This window comes from Rhinichthys klamathensis, unplaced genomic scaffold (genome assembly GCF_029890125.1).
Source record: "Rhinichthys klamathensis goyatoka isolate OS25496 unplaced genomic scaffold, OSU_Roscu_1.1 h1tg000242l_1, whole genome shotgun sequence".
Classification (NCBI taxonomy): Eukaryota; Metazoa; Chordata; class Actinopteri; order Cypriniformes; family Leuciscidae; genus Rhinichthys; species Rhinichthys klamathensis.
The window spans coordinates 2,907,008-2,924,962 of NW_026606764.1; the positions used below are offsets into that span (position 1 = coordinate 2,907,008).

General features: G+C 36.3%; 1 protein-coding gene across 1 annotated transcript in view; it reads left to right on the forward strand.

The window, feature by feature from the left end:
* Positions 1–17,955, forward strand: part of LOC130100419 (protein unc-13 homolog C) — a 263,612-nt gene that overhangs the window by 180,596 nt on the left and 65,061 nt on the right. The window contains 1 exon segment of the mRNA XM_056265875.1: positions 533–610. Coding sequence (XP_056121850.1) covers positions 533–610 — 78 coding nt within the window.

The following is a 17,955-nucleotide window of genomic DNA, read 5'->3' on the forward strand; positions in this document are numbered from 1 at the left end:
CAGCAGCACATTTTTCCTCTTGAATTGTTGGTTATGCAAAATATTCGCAGCTTATATGAACCCGCACGCCACTGATATATATAGATTTATAGTGAAAATATTTGATGCATTAGGGCAACCTACTGAATATTATAAGATATAAAAGAAACATTATGCTTTAATAACACCTTTGTTGTGCATTATTTTCAGTTATTTTCAAAAAGGAATGAGCGTTTCAATTGAACACATTGAATGTTCAATTGTGTAATTCTGGCATTTCTCTGAAGAGTTGGAGACATAGATTTTACGTAATGAAATTCAGATTTACTGTCACTGATGAAAGTAAGATGTGCAAACTCATGTCAGCGACCACCATCATCATCAGCATCCATACGAATCAATGCCCGTGTTTATATATTCAAGTCTTCAGTCTTCAAGTAAAAAACATCTCCTTGCATTAGGATGGTGGAGGGTTTTGATGACTGAATGCATGTGGAAAGGAGGACAGTCGATTAATCATGAAATATCTTGTCTATCTTTCTTCTCCTGACAGTCCTGTATCCTGTTGAACAACATCCAGCAGCTCCGAGTTCAGCTGGAGAAGATGTTTGAGTCCATGGGAGGAAAACAGGTCAGTAATCTAATCCTTGTTACTGCAACACTCCACAACAATGTTTTCCCACTAACTGTCTGTGTGAGTTAAGTTATAGAACATCCCTTGCTGGAAAGCTGCGTTCATGACATGTCAAATTGCCGTAATTATGAGTCGGTTTAGTTGCAATTAGAAGGTCCATCAAGTTCATGGCTTTAGCAGTTACAGGTGGTTAGTTACCACCTGTAACTGCTATCAACATATTCTGTTGATAGCATATTCATATTCATAATCAACATATTGCTGTTTTCAATGTCATTGCATAGACAGTGTTACCTGGGGCACTTTCTGTGTGTTTTTTTTTTTAAGACTAGAATTGAATGATTCTGGTTCCGATTCTGATTCCTCTGAACAGTTATAATTCCCTTTTGATTGATTGATTTCAATATTTCAAGAATAATTAGGCCTAATTATATACTTAACAAATATACTAAACAAAAACAATGCTGTGAAGACAAATGACCATTTATTTGGGACAAAACTGTGAATGTGTATCTTTATCTATACATAATATGGTACGAACAACCAGTCAGAAATGACACTCTTCTCAAAAAATATAGTAACAATCAATAATTGTCATTTCAACAATGAGTGATACAGTCAGTGAGTTGTTAAATTGGTTCAAACCAATATGAGTTGAGACTCTTTTAGTTTGATTCATTAATAAGACCGAAACCGTATTGTTGCAAATTGGTCGTTCAACCACGTTGGCTAAGGATGTCACGCACGTGTTGGAGTAATAACTCCTTTTAATTAATCTATTTGAGATCGAATTAACGCTAGATGTTTTGCTATAAATTACGACCATGGCATCTGAGGACTATTTCTCATTTTGCTTTATATCCAGATTCAATCTTAGACTCGTTCTCACTTAATAGAGCATGTACGCACATGTGCACTCTTCAAAAATGGTGCTTTAAATCTCTCGACAAACTAAAAGACTTAAATGACATTTGTATTCTAAATAAAAGATAAATGTCGGCTCAAAATAAGGATTTATCGAGTACACGTCAAACAAGAAACTATGCTTCTAACCACAGGTCGAAAGCTGTCTTTCCAACTACACAACTTTCCAAAGCTGTTTGCGAATGTTCGTTAGAACTATGGTTTCAGAAACTCGTTGAACTAAGCTGATAACGCCCTGGTAAAAAAAAAAAATGCTAGGTATACTTGCAGACAGACTAATTTACTATACTTCAAGTGTGTTAATGATTAGTTAACTTGAAGTGTGCTATTTTGAAACAACTAATTGTAGTAAAGCATAACTTTAAGTGTATTAAGTGTACTTTTGTGTACTAAATTGGAACAACTTCAAGTATACTTTAAGTATATGGCTGCGTTTACAGTTGGCATTAACATGCGATCACCGTGATCCAATCAAGCAGATCGGATCATTAGCCAATCAGGACATGGCGCATTTACATTTGTTCACATTAAGTAGCCTCTGTATCTGGATAACCGATCGGATTTCTGTTTCCTGCAAAATATTTAAATTAGGTCTGTGGCACGACACCAGATTAAGAGTAAAGATGATACCAATTAAACAATGTAGGCTACCAATTGCTTTCACTCACTCACTTTACTTTCCTGTGCAATCTCCAGTCTTAGATCAAATTACGGTTTTTGAACGAAGGAATACTTCCAGAGTTGATCAGACAAAAATAACTGGGTTGATCATGTTAAACAAGTCACATCATCGATCATCTGGGTTTAAGGTTATAGCGTGCAATGACTAAATTGACATAAATGGGAGATTGATAAACATGCTGAAACAATAAAAACATTCAACATTTAAAACATTCAAAAATTCTGATTATTCCGCGCAGCTCTTCATTAAGATCTCATGACTGACTGTGAGTGTACAGGCGATCGCCTCGTTCAGATAATGTTGCACAATTAAAATGAAAAAATGACACGCATAGTATCATGTAAGTCTAAATAAACTGTTTTAAAGATTGACGTTTATTGTAAGGTTCAAATAAGTTTAATTTCTTGTCTAAACTGCGTCTGGACATTATTTTCTGACAGCCACGCGGGGATTTATTAGCCTGGATGCCAGCCCGAACCCCGCCCACAACATTTTTTGGTTGGGAAGTTCGGTATGGACTCGATCCATTGAGGAGTAATTATGATCGGTTCAGAATTAGTCGGGCAAATCAAATTGCCAGGGCGGGCTTTATACGATGATGGACAGATGATCTGCAGTTACGTAATCATCACGTTATCAAAGTGCGCTTGGGTTGAACTGGTTTCCCTCAAAGATGACTGCAGCTGGAGAATTGAGATGTATAGATTCCGCTATCGCGTCTGTTGTAAAAGAAATCGACAGCGCATTCATTTTAAAAGACGAACAGAGAACTGCAATCAAGGCATTTGTCGATCGGAAAGATGTGTTTGCCGTCCTTCCTACGGGATTCGGCAAAAGTTTATTTTATCAGCTGGCTCCGATGGTCGCTAAGAAGATGGGACGCAATGAAAACCCTGTGGTAGTTGTGGTTTCTCCTTTGGTCGCACACTCGCACTCATGGAGGACCAAGTAAAAGAAGCAACACTCATTATTTTACTACTTCTTCCAGCGTGCGTGTAGTTGAGTTCTGTTGAAACTATGCTATGCAACTAGCTGACTTACTGCGTTGCTCTGAGGTCTATCCAATTGAGTGCAGAGTTTTTTTTTTTCCCTGGTTCGGTTAAGACACGCCTCATAATCAAAGCCCTATGGAGCAGTATCAGACTCACATTCTGACTAGAATATGAGTATGACCAAGTCAGGCTAGGGATTTATATGACGTCCACCTGTGAATGCAGACACGATGGCTGGATTGCGTTTACATTACACTGAGATCCGATCGCAATGCGTCCTCGACTACCTCCGAACCTAGACACGCTGATCGGATAACATTCCGATCAGAAGTGCGTTTACACTTGTCTTTTCAATGTGTATGTGGACAACATCCAGATACAGGTCGCATGTTAATGCCAAGTGTAAACGCAGCCTATGCCTGTGTAGGGACTAATTACATGCTTGATAGTGATATTAAAGTGTACTTTATTTGTGTTACAAGTACATTACAAATTCATTACGAGTCTTCGAAACATATAAGCAATATACCATAAGTGTATTTATATATATTTATTTTTGCCTTTTATTAGGATAGGACAGTTGCTAGACAGGAAGTGAGGTGGGAGAGAGAGGGGGGACGGGATCAGGAAAGGTCCACGAGCCGGGAATCGAACTCAGGTCTCCCGACACAACGGCGCTATATGTCTTTGCACTTGCCCACGAGGCTATCGGCGCCAACCATACCATTTACTTTGTACAAATACTATTGTATACTATAATGTATTTTGAAAGTATACTTTCAATGCATTGTTACAATGATCATTTCCAGCACACAGTTAAAATATACCTCAAATATATTTTAAATAAAGTGCAAATAAATACACTTAAAAAATAAACAGAATTTTCACTTCAAGTATATTTTTCTAAAATATACTAAAGTACAATTATTTTAAAGTGTGTTAAAAGTTGTATTGTGAAAATAGGTAAAAGCATGATGCTAATAAACTTTTAATATATTTAAAGATAGTACCCTTTTTGCAATGTACTATTGAAAAAGGGAATATAGTTCAAATACAATAAAAAAAAATTTCACTAGGGTGATGGAACTTGCGACCATAGTTGGCTAACGATGCTTTTGGGAAACGAACACCTGGTTGATTGTTTGCATGTTTTTGTTGTTCGCAACCAGATCAAACACATGCTGTCTGATTATAGTCTTAATATTATTTTGCATAAGCTAGACTTTTTTTCTAATCACATTCAATTGAGACTGCAAACGTGCAAAAATTGTAGATCCATTAGCAGAACATGCCGCTAAATAGTGATGCAGGAAACACTGTTGCATGTTTGGTTAGCATTGACAGTTCAAGAACCATTAACAGAAAATCAGGAAAAAATCTATTCAGGATATTTCACAAGAATTTAGGTTAATTCATGTAGTGATCAAATATTATGATGTCATGAACAACAAAGCCACACGTGGATCCATTTGACATCCAGTGTTATCATAGAAATAAATGACTCCTCATGAATTTCCTCATAATTATGGGAATTCTGTCATGATGTGAACGCAACTTAACATCCCTTGTGAATTTTGCATGCGTGTTGTAATGCTTCTCTCTCTCTTCTGTAAATGTGATAAACCTCTCCAACTATGACAATATCCTTGTTTCTTGTCATTCCCGTCTCCTCTGGGCTCTTGCACCAGGAGGAAGGGACTGTGGTCTTCTGCAAGGTGTGTGGACAGGTTTCCTCTAACATCTCTCTAGGCCAGTGCTCTACAGCCAGACCAGCTGCAGAAATCGGTAGAATCCTGTCATCATTTACTCACGCTCATGTCGTTCCAAGCCCGTAAGACACAAGTCTTCTGTGCAAAATTGAAACGGGTTTGGAGCAACATTAAATGACAGTGAATGAAGACACTGAACCAGATCTCTGCAGCTTCCCAGTTGTGAATTCAGGCTGTAGTGTACGGCCTTAATTCATCCCAGTTGATCAGTTTTACTGGCCAGGTTTGAGCAGCACGAGTGCTCTCACACCCATTGAAACCCACCTCACTTCCTGTCACTCGCACTTCCTGTTCGGTCCCCTTAAGAGCATGTCGCACCTGCTCGAGTTACCTGGCATGAAACCTCACAAGAACGATTATCTTCAGTAACAGAGGCTGCTAATCCTCAACAGTTCAGACAAAAGTGAACATTCTGTCATCATGTTCTCACCCTCATGCTCTCAAATAAATATTTAGGCCTACATTTAAGATCTATGTATTTGAATTACATTTAAATTTCAATCCATGTGGTTTACGCAGTTTCAACATTAACTAATGAACTTAAAGTGATACATATTTGTCAGTCATACATGAATGAAACGCAAGTATTACATGAATGTATGGAGAGAGAAAAAATCATGGAATAGTTGGTAACACTTTACAATAAGGTTCAATCGGTTAACGTTAGTTAACTATATTACAGTACATGTGAAAAGTTTGGAAACATTTAAATTGTTTAATGTTTTTTTAAAAGTATCTTTTGCTCACCAAGGCTGCATTAATTTAAACAAAAACCTTTTTTTTAGGATTTTTTGATGAATAGAAAGTTCAGTGAACAGCATTTATTTGCATTTATTAAATTTATTAAAGCATGTATGTAACATTTTAAATGTCTTCACTGTAACTTTTGATCACTTTAATGCATCCTTGATGAATAAAAGTATTATTTTCTCTCTTTTTTTAATCTTACCACAAATGTTTGAACGGTACCATTGTTTCCACAAAAAAAAGTTAAGCAGCAAAAACTGTTTTCAACATTATTATTATTAATAATACATGTTTCTTGAGCAGCAAATTAGCATATTAGAATGATTTCTGAAGGATCAAGTGACACTGAAGACAAGTAATGATGCTGAAAATTCAGCTTTGACATAACAGGAATAAATTACATTTTTAAATGTATTAAACTAGAAAACAATTATGTTAAATTGTAATAATATTTCACAGTATTACTGTATTTCTGATTAAATAAATGAAGCCTTGGTGAGAATAAGATAATTCTATCAAACAATTTTTTTTAAAAACATAAATATTAAAGGATTAGTTCACCTAAAAATGAAAATTCTGTCATTTAATTACTCACCCTCATGTCGTTCCAAACCCGTAAGACTTTGTTCATCTTCAAAACACAAATGAAGATCTTTATTTAAAATATCTTCATTTGTGTTCTGAAGATGAACGAATGTCTTACGGGTTTGGAACGACATGAGCGAGTAATTAATGAACAGAATTTTCATTTTTGGGTGAACTAACCCTTTAATATTTACGTATTTAAATTGCGTATAAAAAAGCCCTGAATATTGTTTGAGTGTGCAGTTTCAAACCTGTGGAACACAGAAAGAAAATTTGATAAGAATGATATTTTTTTCCCATGCAATGTAAGAAAATAATAAATTGTGAATGAGCTTCAAAAATGTCAACAGCACCTTAAAAGTATTATAAATAGTATCATAAATACTCATGCGCATGCATATATGCCCATGCACATATTCCAACTCTTGTGATAAATGTAGGTCAAAATTCATTAAAATAGCACATATGTTACTTTTCTGGTGCTTTTTGGAGCATAAAAAAAACCATTATAATTCACTTGTATTGCATTGCATCATTTCCCTTTGGAAAAGAGATGCGTAAACGCATTGCCTAACTTCTTTTGTGTTCCATGGAAAAAGAAAGTGACAGGTTTAAAATGACATGAAGCGTAAATTATGACAGGATTGTCATTTTTTTGCTGAAACTAACACTTTACCGACAGCCACCAACTTGATTTTTAATCGTGTGCAATGTTTGTGGTTAATTTGGGTACCAGAGTTTAGGCTGCAAGAGGTTTTAGTTTGGTCCTGATGTTTGGGTTGATCTATTCTCCAGCACTCAAAGTTTGTTTTTGTTTTATTTTATTTTGCTTTAATCAAAATTTACCCTGTTGGCAAAACATTTTTCCCAACTTTGCTCCGTCCCTGCATTGACATCTGTATGGTTTCATAATCACAACAGCAGTCGTTGAAAGACGCTCCATATTGTGGTGAAATCACTGGGCAGGCATAAAATACTTCAAAATCAAATTAAAGATTTATAAAGTGAGATCATTTGTACGAGTGCTAGAGGTCTGTCAGATTAAGGTTATATGTCTTACCTCTCTTGAAATTAAGGCTACAGGCTACAGTGCTTAAAAAAGGATCGCAGCTGTTTGAAAGTATGACTAATATATGATTCTGCTTCCTTCATGAAACTCCAACTCCTTCTGAGAGAGCAAAAGCGAAACGCTCCAAATATAACCCTGCCATGCTCTGGCAGCGCCACCGTTCCCAAAGCAATTAGCAAACTGAAAGAAAAATGCAATTACATTGGCTCGTTATCATGGATTTATAAATATAAGATCCCAAACTGTCCAAGAAAAATTAATTGCAGAAGTCAAAGTTAGCTTCGATAGCGGAAGCGTTCCCACTGCTGTCCGTCAGTCTGAAACAGGGTCTCGGGTGAAAACTGACCGCCTTCAAGCATCTGTTATCTGCTCATTAACGATATGAGGTAGACCACAGGTGCAGTATACAAGAGTAATCTTTTGTACAATTTCACATCATGATTCCCTAATTAAGATTCAAATTAGAATGTAATTAATTTAGTTAGAACTTAACATTAACATTTCACTTCCTAAAGTGGTTTTAGACCATTATTTAACACAAATCTGTTTTTAATTATTGTCCCCACTATTGAGTCAGTTAGACCTCCCTGTTTTCAGATAGTTTTAAATTCTCATGTTCTTATACATTTTGATACATATTTCTTATCTTATAACAATATTTTTGTAAGTATAAGGTCACTCCTTGACTTTTTCTGTGTCTCATGGGTAAAACTTACTAAAGATTTTCTTTTCTGGTGCTACTTTTCCAGGTCATAAACAAAAGTTAAAAACAGTATCAGTTATATTTTTCCCCACACTAAATTCTAGGAATGCACCGAAATTTCGGCCGCCGAAAATGGCATTTTCGTTTTTTGCCCGAAAATATATTTCGTCCCGCCCTGCCCCTCAAGTTTCACTCTCACTCTAGCCATTATCACTGCATGGTGTGACACTCCCCTCAATGCACGTGCGGAGCTCAGTCGCTTACGGCCCAAGGGAACGCTCAACTAATGTAAAAGCAAATCATGCTCATCGGAAAAGCAAAGTTCGCTCAAATAACGCGCCAACATGAGACTTCTATGTAGTAGACTTGTTTCTGTTTGCAATAGCCCTACTGTGTTGTTACATGGTGTGTATAGCCGTGCTGTGCAACATTAGTAAAATGACGCTACCCTCTCGGTCACTGATGTCTGTGGACATCGTTCATTCCAAAGCCGGTGCTGGATAAACAGCGAGAGTGCGTGCGACAGTAGGCTGCGGTAGGCTAAATTATTTACGACAGCGGTAATGGACAATTCCGCTTCCAACCTGTAGGGCGACCAAAGAGGAAAAGTTACTTGGCGTTGCTTCAAAATTATTGAATTTCATTAAAAAGTCTTATATTAATACAATCATACAAAAAAAAGGTAATTCAATTAGATATAAGTAATTTTTATAAAGCATTTTCGGTTCAGAATTTTAATTTCGGTGCATCCCTACTAAATTCTCATAGAAGCAATGTGGGGGAAAAAAGAAATTCAATGTACTTAAATGTAAGATGTACTTAAAAACGAAAAAGTTTTTCCTTTGCGTTTTTGAAAAGGTCTGTGTCCAGACGACAACAATCCCCATTCAAACAGATCTGCGAAAACTAAAACACTGTATTATACAAATTTGTGGCAAATTTTACACTGACACAATAACGGTATCATTTTCAAAAACATGCATTTTAACCCTCTGGGGTCGGCGGTCTCGCCGGCGATACCAGCTCACTTTTTTCCTTATCAGTGCAAAAGAGACTCAAATTACTCTGTTGATTTTGATCTTACAAATAAGTGTTGTACATCATTCGATCCTGTTAAGTTTGTATTTTTTTTGTGGAACCTCATAATAAAAACAAAGTGTTGTGCTTTTCGCCTAATAAAGAAAAATAAACATGATGCGCGTTCTGCGTTCTCTCTGTCAGTGAAGTCCATTCTGAAACGCGTCCGAAAAATGAACTGTAACTCTGCAAATACTCAGTCAAACAGGTATACAGGCACACAGGCATGAAGCCTGAATTATCTTCTTTTAAATGAAGTAATTTATATAAAAAACAAATTTTCTCATTTTATGTAATCTGTACGAAAAGAGAGAGATGATAGTCGTTCTCGTCTCAGGTCATTAAAGTTAATTTGACCACGCCCACGGAGCGCGCTCTATTCAAACACAAATGCTCTGAGGCGATCCACGCCCACATCAGCTGGATAACCCACCGAAAGAGACTCATATTTACGACGCTGTGATGAATAATACTATCTTAATAATAATCCTGGAAAAAATTACCTCAGAAGTGCAGGTAGTTTCATTTAGAGGAGCAACGGATCCAGCTGAGGAATAGGTACATTCTTTATTTTCAAGTGCTTTGTTCTAATCGCGATATGAAATAGTGTCTGTAAACAAAAAGACTGTTTGAATATGAATCGCATTTTTGTGTGTGAATGAATGAACAGCTTTTACCTAACTATATTCCAATACTGAGATGAGTAAAAATCGACTGAAATATGTTGAAATAAAATATTTGTGTATAAGCAACGTATTAAACTGCAAATTAACATTTATATGTCCTAATCATAAAAACGATATGTTACATATGAAAGACAAGATGTCGTTTTTACTGTAAAATACTGCCACATCAAATAAGCTTGATTGCTAAGATGTTATTATAGTGTTTGTTCGATTGTAGGCTATATTCAAACTAATTAATCCGCAACTGTGAAATATGTATGATAAAATGTATACTTTAGTATATACAAAGAAAGATTACATTTGAAATATAGTTAATTTTAATTGTTGTTGTAATTGTAACCTTTTTATTAAAATAGTAAAAATATATGTAGGCTACATATAAATAAATCTTAGGTAAATCTTAAAAGCTCAATATAAGCCTCCTCTTTAAATTATTTGTATTGTGTTTTATTAGTGACACATTTGGGATATATTCCCAAACTTTCTGTAAAAACAGTATGAGAATTAACTGCACAATTACTAGAAATGTTTACATTTGATATTATACAATTTGCAAGCACAATTTACAAAATAAATAAATAATTGGAACTGTGAACCAATTTTGTATTATATAGGCCTATATATATATAGTCATTGCATTCTTGTGGCTCAGTGACACACCAGAATGAAAGGGTCATTAGTATGCAGCCCCATTATGCGCTCATTATGCGGGCCCATTGTCTTCTCAGGTGTGAATCACAGCAGGTCACACCCCTGCGCATATTGCCTTTCCAAACAAAAAGTGTCATTTTTAAATTTAAACCAATCTATTGTTTTATGTGAATGATAAGGCAGGATGATTTTCAGATCATTTTGAAGAAAAAACTCTAGGCGACAACATCCATTAGTCAAAAGTCTTGTGGACACATATTTAGTATGTGTTTTGTGGCCTTATTTCAGAAACTTTAAATTTTAGTTTTTTCAATAACCACGCATAAACAATATTCTCTCAAAAATACAAACATGTACATACATGTTGATAACATATTATGGTAGCCCTGTTTGTGCTAAATAGAGTGTAATTACACCTTTGCCAGTAATTTGTTTATAAGCAACTGAAAAAAGCACAAATGTCAGAGTATGTCAAAACATCTCAAGGACCCCAAAAACACCTTGGACCCCAGAGGGTTAAAAACCCAGGCCCCCAAAACGCTGTTGTAAATGAATGGCCAAAATGCATAAAAAGTTTTCCGGTTTTAGTTGAAAACAGTGTCGTGTAAACGGCCCTTTTCGTTTTTTTGTGACATTTTTATTTGACGATGCAACAAAAGATAGCATGAATAAATACTAATGTTATGAAGAGGTGGTTGAAACAAGGAGGAAGCAGGATCCAAATGCAGCGCACTTTATTAAACAAAACTCTCAAACAAGACTTTACAAACTCAGAAATAAGACTCAGAAATAAGACTCAGCAACAGGACAACCAACATACAACATAACATTATTGGCTCGTTTCCACTGAGTGGTACGGTACGGTACAGTTCGGTTCGGTACGCAATTATTTGCGTTTCCACTGTCAAAAGTTGTGAATGGTACCAAAAAGCCGAACCGTACCGTACCACTTTTTGGGTACCCTTCCGTTGGGGTACCTAGCACAGTGGTACGGTACTAAAAGGTGGAGCTAGACTCACTGCAGAACGGTGATTGGTTGACAGAGTCGTCACTTGCGCGTGCTACAAGGGCATTAGAAACATACAGTTGAAATATAATACTACTGTTATTGTGTCACGAAATGTAGTTTTAAGAGTTTTTCAGGCGAGAAAGTAGTTTTTAAAGCTCAAATCTGTGGTTTATTTATAGATTTATGATAATTTGAAGATCCATTCCAAGCAACCGGACGCTCGGCGCTCGTGCACCCCGCCTGGAGCAGCCTTTCCCCGGCTAGTCATTCTGATGTTTGCCGCTGACTCTGATGTCTCTGTAGTGGTTAAACATGAGATATAATTCGTCTTGTACAGACCTAACAGGCGATCTTTTGTCTCGTGAATCTATAATTCGTTCCCTGGCCAATAGTTTTGGCAGAAGGCTAAGTGAAGTTTCATATATTTGAGCGCTGAATTTGTATATTTGACTGAATTGTTTGCTTTATGTTATTAAAGCTTTACTGCAGTGGTCACCAACCTTTTCAAGCCTAAGATCACATCCCAAGTCCAAATGTAAACCAAGATCTACCACTTGCAGAAAATTATGAAAAAACAAGGCCACAATGTAGTTCTACTTTGACATTCTTTGTTTCAGTCACTGGCAAAATATTTATTTAACTATACAAATAGTATATAACTATACAAACTGTCAACTATAATTCAACATTTTCAACAGTAATATAACATTGTTAAGTATATATCCACAGGCTTATTACTCATATATAAACACAATAATCAGTCAATTACAGGCCTAAGCCAATAATGTACTGTTTCATTTTCCCTTTTAAAACATAGGCTATTTGAAATCAAAATGGTAAGTGCAACTAGCATACAGAATATTATGACAACAGTCATCCTTCAATTCTTCAAAAATATTTTCACACAAATTACAGACCTTTGAAAAATTTGTACATTTTTAAGATAAATTCATTAATCTGGTGCACTTTGAGTCACTCAAATCTGTTGTTAAAAAAATAATAATAATCCACCCGCCAACCACCCATTTTCTTTGATTTAGATATCTGCATCTGATCATCACATTACAATTATTCAATTAAGCATGATCATATGGTAACATATCACACTGAAGTAGGCTGATTTAAAATTAACATTTATTTAAATTAAAAGTTCTTCTTTTGGCAAAATTACATTTCATTTATAGCCTAAACAGAGGCTTTAGCCTACTCCCTTTAAACTTAAATTGCCAATGTTTCATTTTTGAAAACACTCTTATCGGAATAATTTTTTGTACCTTTATAAAGGGCATTTTCCCCCTAATTTTATTTAATGTACTGGTATGCTCTATATTTCATTTCAAATTCTTACATTTTATCAATACATTCAATTAAAATAATAAGACAAGGCTGTTACCAATCAAATTAAATAATTTACATTGAAAAATTATAACTGTATTAAATGATATTATGAGATTGTTTTGAATATTTTTTGAATATACAAATAAGGAATGTTGAAAAGAATGATACTTTGAAACTAAACCGCCAGTAGAAGCGGCAGGCGGCCGTCTTAGTGAGCGAGTCATTGAGTCATTCATTCAAACGATTCGTTCAAATGGCTGATTGATTCAGAATGAGGCGGTTTAAAATGGGTAACGTTAATTGAATCTTTGACTCGAGCGATTAGGTCAAAACGCTGAATCATTCAGTAATGAATAATGGATGAGTGTTGCTGTGAGATGCGCTGGTTCTGTTGTTTGGAACTATTTTCGCTGCTGAAACAGAACAAAAACAGTAATTGCGTCTAAAAATGTAAGTAACTTAATTTTAACTATTTGTTTATTAACTGTTATGAAATCAATATCTTGGTTTCAATCGTGCTTGCATTCAGGAAAACAGCACTCTGGTCGTGTGTAGTCTATAACGTTATATTGTTTCTTAACTATACATTTGACGGAGGCGGCCGCCTCATAATTGTCTATGCAGGAAAACCCCTGCAGATTTCAAACTAGTAATAGCCTTGTCCTACTCCCTCGCCGTTGTGCCATCTTTTCGTTAGCTTGCCTTGCGTATCGTTAGCTTGAAGAGCTTGATGTGAAGTGTGAAGTTTATAATGGCTGAGCTGATTAAAGCGTAAAGCCTTGTTTATACTCGCCGCGTCCGCATGAGCCAAAAATGACGTCATTGTAACGGCGCGCGCGCCTCCGCATCCCCTAGACACCATTTACTACACACAGTAGGCTCACACTTGGTGCATTTTTAATTAATAAATAATAATGAATACAAATATTGGTGTTTTTTCTCTGATTTTGAAAACTCTTCGCGATCGACTTAAAATGCTTCCAAGATCGACTTGTCGATCGCGATCGACGGGTTGGTGACTCCTGCTTTACTGTATATCTTTTTGTACCTTTTACTTATACTTTTATAATGGCTATTATTGATAAAACTGAAATTCAACAAAAATAGATAGTTTTGTCATTTATTTTATTTTATTACAAGATCATCTGTAATGTTGTTTATTGCAACATTTGTACCGATGCAATATGCAATAGACATTGCCTGGGATATGTTTAATATTTTTAAATTTAAACGAAAAGAGGCAGGGTTGTGTTTTATATTTAGTTTTGTTATAAATATAACGTTACATACATGCAGTGAATATAATCAATAGGCTATGCGTTGCCTGAACCACATTTGTGTGCTTATAATGTTTAAAATGTATTTAAATTAAATCGAAAAGAAGCAGAGTGGTGTTTTATAACATATTTCGTTTTATTGTTGCCTAAAATGTACATAACCGGAGTAGCAGAGCGAGCTGAGTGGCGCTTTCAAGAACGCGCTGTTCCATCAGCAGAATTACTGGACTCGCGTCCTCGGGAGTCATTCTCCTGAGTCGGACTTTGCGTGGCTACTTGGTATTGAGAAACGCGTAATGCCAGCGCTTGTTTCTTGTGACAAACATGCCGAGAAGCAAGAACAAGATCTGCTGTCTGATCCATTGTTGTTTACTATGTCGCTTTCTGACGTCGATCGCTTTTTTCCGGCAAACACCACGCCTATCAAGTAAGGGTACTGTTGGCAGTGGAAACGCTAGCCGGATCATGCTGTACCGACCCGACCCGACCCGACCCGACCCGACCCGTACTGTACTGTACCGTACCGTACGCCTCAGTGGAAACGAGCCATAAGAACTCACAAAGACTGAACTAGACACAGGGCTTAAATACATACAGGACTAACGACGAGACAAGGGACACCTGTGAACATTTAAACAATCAACCAATGACAATATGGCACAACCGACAAGGGAACACAAGGCAAGATCACATGACTAGAACAGGGGATCACATGAGACAAGAACCAGGAACAAGAAACAAAACCCAAACCGTGACAACTAATAATTTTCTAAGATTTACAGAATTTATTTAAGACTTTATTTCATAATTTATCATTTAATACTTTTTAAATATTTCATTTATTTTATTTAAATAATATTTATATTAAAAGTATAAAATACTTTTAAATGTAATATAGTAATACACTCTCATTCAAAAGTTTAAGATCGATTAAATTTTTAATGTTTTTTGAAATAAGTCTCTTATGCTTTCGATTATTTCTTAATCCAAAAATACAGTAAAAAATATCAGTATTTTGAAATATTATTACAATTTGAAATAACTGTTTTCTATTTGAATATATTTTAAAATGTAATTTATTCCTGTGATACAAATCCGATTTTTTAGCATCATTAGTCTAATCTTCAGTGTCACATGATTTTTCAGAAATTATTCTTATATGCTGATTTGCTGCAAGAAACATTTCAGATTTTTATCAGGATTCTTTGGTGTATAGAAAAAAAACTATCAATATCTTTTGTATCATTATAAATGCCTTTACTATAAGTTTTAACCTATTTAAAGCATCCTTGCTGAATAAAAGCATAAATTTCTTTAAAAACATTTTTTTTACTGAAACCAAACTTTTGAATGGTAGTGTATCACAGTAATGCATATGAGATTTATTCGCATCACAGTAATTAGAATTGCTCTCAAAAAAATGGACTTTTCATCAAGCACAATATCATTTCTTTTTTTTCTTTTCTTTTTCATTTAAACAAACCTTCTTAATGGGTCACACTTGCAAAGCATTTGTTGTGTTTGTGTTATCAGTCAGAATTACCTCCATTACCTCTTCGGTGACCGACATCTCCTCTGATCTCCATTAACCTGATGAGGTCTCTTGCACGAGCATTGGCCCGCTGCCATCATTGATTGATATGGTCGCCCCTCTGCTTACCGGGAACCATAAACACTGTTACAATTCACAAGTCAGCCATCCATCCCTGACTACATGGACGTGCTGCCTCACCCAAGCACAGCTATGGTGTTATACAAGAACATTGCCATTAAAATGCAACTAATAAACATAGGAAGGAAAACTTTCACTTTATTGCAATGGTCCACTTTAGACATCCAACTAAGTATCTTTGCAAATACATATCAACTACCAGTCATTAGAGTTTTAGTAGACAATCTAAATATCTGCTAATTCTTTATTTTTATGGTCCCCCAACAGACATTCTACTGACTGTAAGTAACTTTGAAACTACAGGGGTTGGACTGAAACCGAAACACCTGTTTTTAGACCACAATAATTTATTATTATGGTGTAGGGCCTCCTTTTGCAGCCAATACAGCATCACTTGGTCTTGGAACAGACAGATACAAGTCCTTCACAATGGCCTGAGGGTTTTGAGCCATTTCTCTTCCAGAACATTGGCCAAGTCACTTGGTAATCCTGGTAGAGGAAAATGTTTTCTGACTTGCTCCTCCAAAATACCCCAAAGTGGCTCAAAAATATTTAGATCTGGTGACTGTGCATGCCATGAGAGATGTTCAACTTCACTTTCATGTTCATCAAACCATTCTGTCGCAAGTCTTGCTGTGTGTATTTATGGATTATCATGCTGATACACGGCACCCCCTTCAGGGTACAATGTTTGAATCATTAGGTGCACATGGTCCTCCAGCATGGTTCGGTAATACTTGGCAGAGATGCGCCCATCAAGCACAGTAGGGAATGCCAAGATAGTGCAGCCCAAACTATCACTGATCCTCCCCTGTGCTTCTCTCTGGGCACGCAACAGTCCGAGTGTTAAGCCTCTTTGTGGCTTCTCCACAATGTAACTCTCCCACTGATGTGGGAGAGACAATGAAAGTGGACTCATCAGAGAACAATACACGTTTCACATTGTCCACAGCCCAAGATTTGCACTGTTGGCACCAATGAAATCGACATTTGGTATTGGCACAAGTGACCAAAGGTTTGGCTATAGCAGCCTGACCATGAATATTGACTTTGTGGAGCTCTCGGCAAACAGGAGAGTCCATGTGCGCATTTAATTTTGCTGTGAGTTGGGCAGCTCTATGATTTTGGATACAATCCGGGTTATTACCTGGACATCCCTTTTAGACAGCTTCCTTTTGCTTCGACAGTTGCTTCTGTTGGATGTGGTTCGACCTACGTGGTGGTATGCCGACATTACCCTGGATACCATAGCTCTCGATACACCACAAAGACTTATTGTCCTGGTCACAGATGAGCCAGCTACTACAATCTACTACAATCTACTAATACTCTAATGAGAGTTAGTTGACATGTAGTTGCAAATTTCCTTATAGTTAGTAGGATGTCTAAAGTGGACCATCGAAATAAAGTGTACCCAACTTTCTTCCTGGTCTCATGGAGGTTATACATATTAGATCTACTGGACAGCCATAGATTCTGGAACATAAGCATAGTCAATAATGCCGAATGCCTCACAGTTTTAGCATATTTAGAGATGAGCAAGTCCAGTTTAAAGAGGTTTTTTTTTTCTTTTTCGGTTTGTCATTTCCCTGTAAAGTCTTTTAAAATGGTCCATGTTGTCAGTAGTTATAAATAGCACTAATTTTATGCAGAATTACTTTGGTTTTCTGTATAATTCAGCCCTTAGGGTGTTGTGAACGTGTAATTGACAGACGTTTTCCATGAATGTTTCAGCAAGTGCATTTTAAAGTCATTTCCACAAGGACACATTTTGTGTGACTGCAAATCTGCAAATATTGAGCATTGTTTTTGATTGCACTATGATGAATACAGTGAAATGAGAAGTAGGCCGGAGATTCACGTGCATTATCAGTAAAATCCACCTGTGTGATGCAGACTATGTAATGTTTGAATGCAGAACACCTGCATCTCATTGGCTCATCTGCTCTCATGCCTCTGATGTGGCGAGAGGCTTGTATTGAATTTGCCATCATCATTAGTCAAGTGACTCCTCAGTCAAGACCTTTTCAGAGGCTGAGCACGCTTGACAGAAAGCTCGCTGTGCAATGGCAGATAAAATCACCCAACCATGGCACGAAAACAAAGCTGTCAAGTCAGTTCTCTAAATCAAGTGAACCTGTGTTAAAAACACAAAACATAC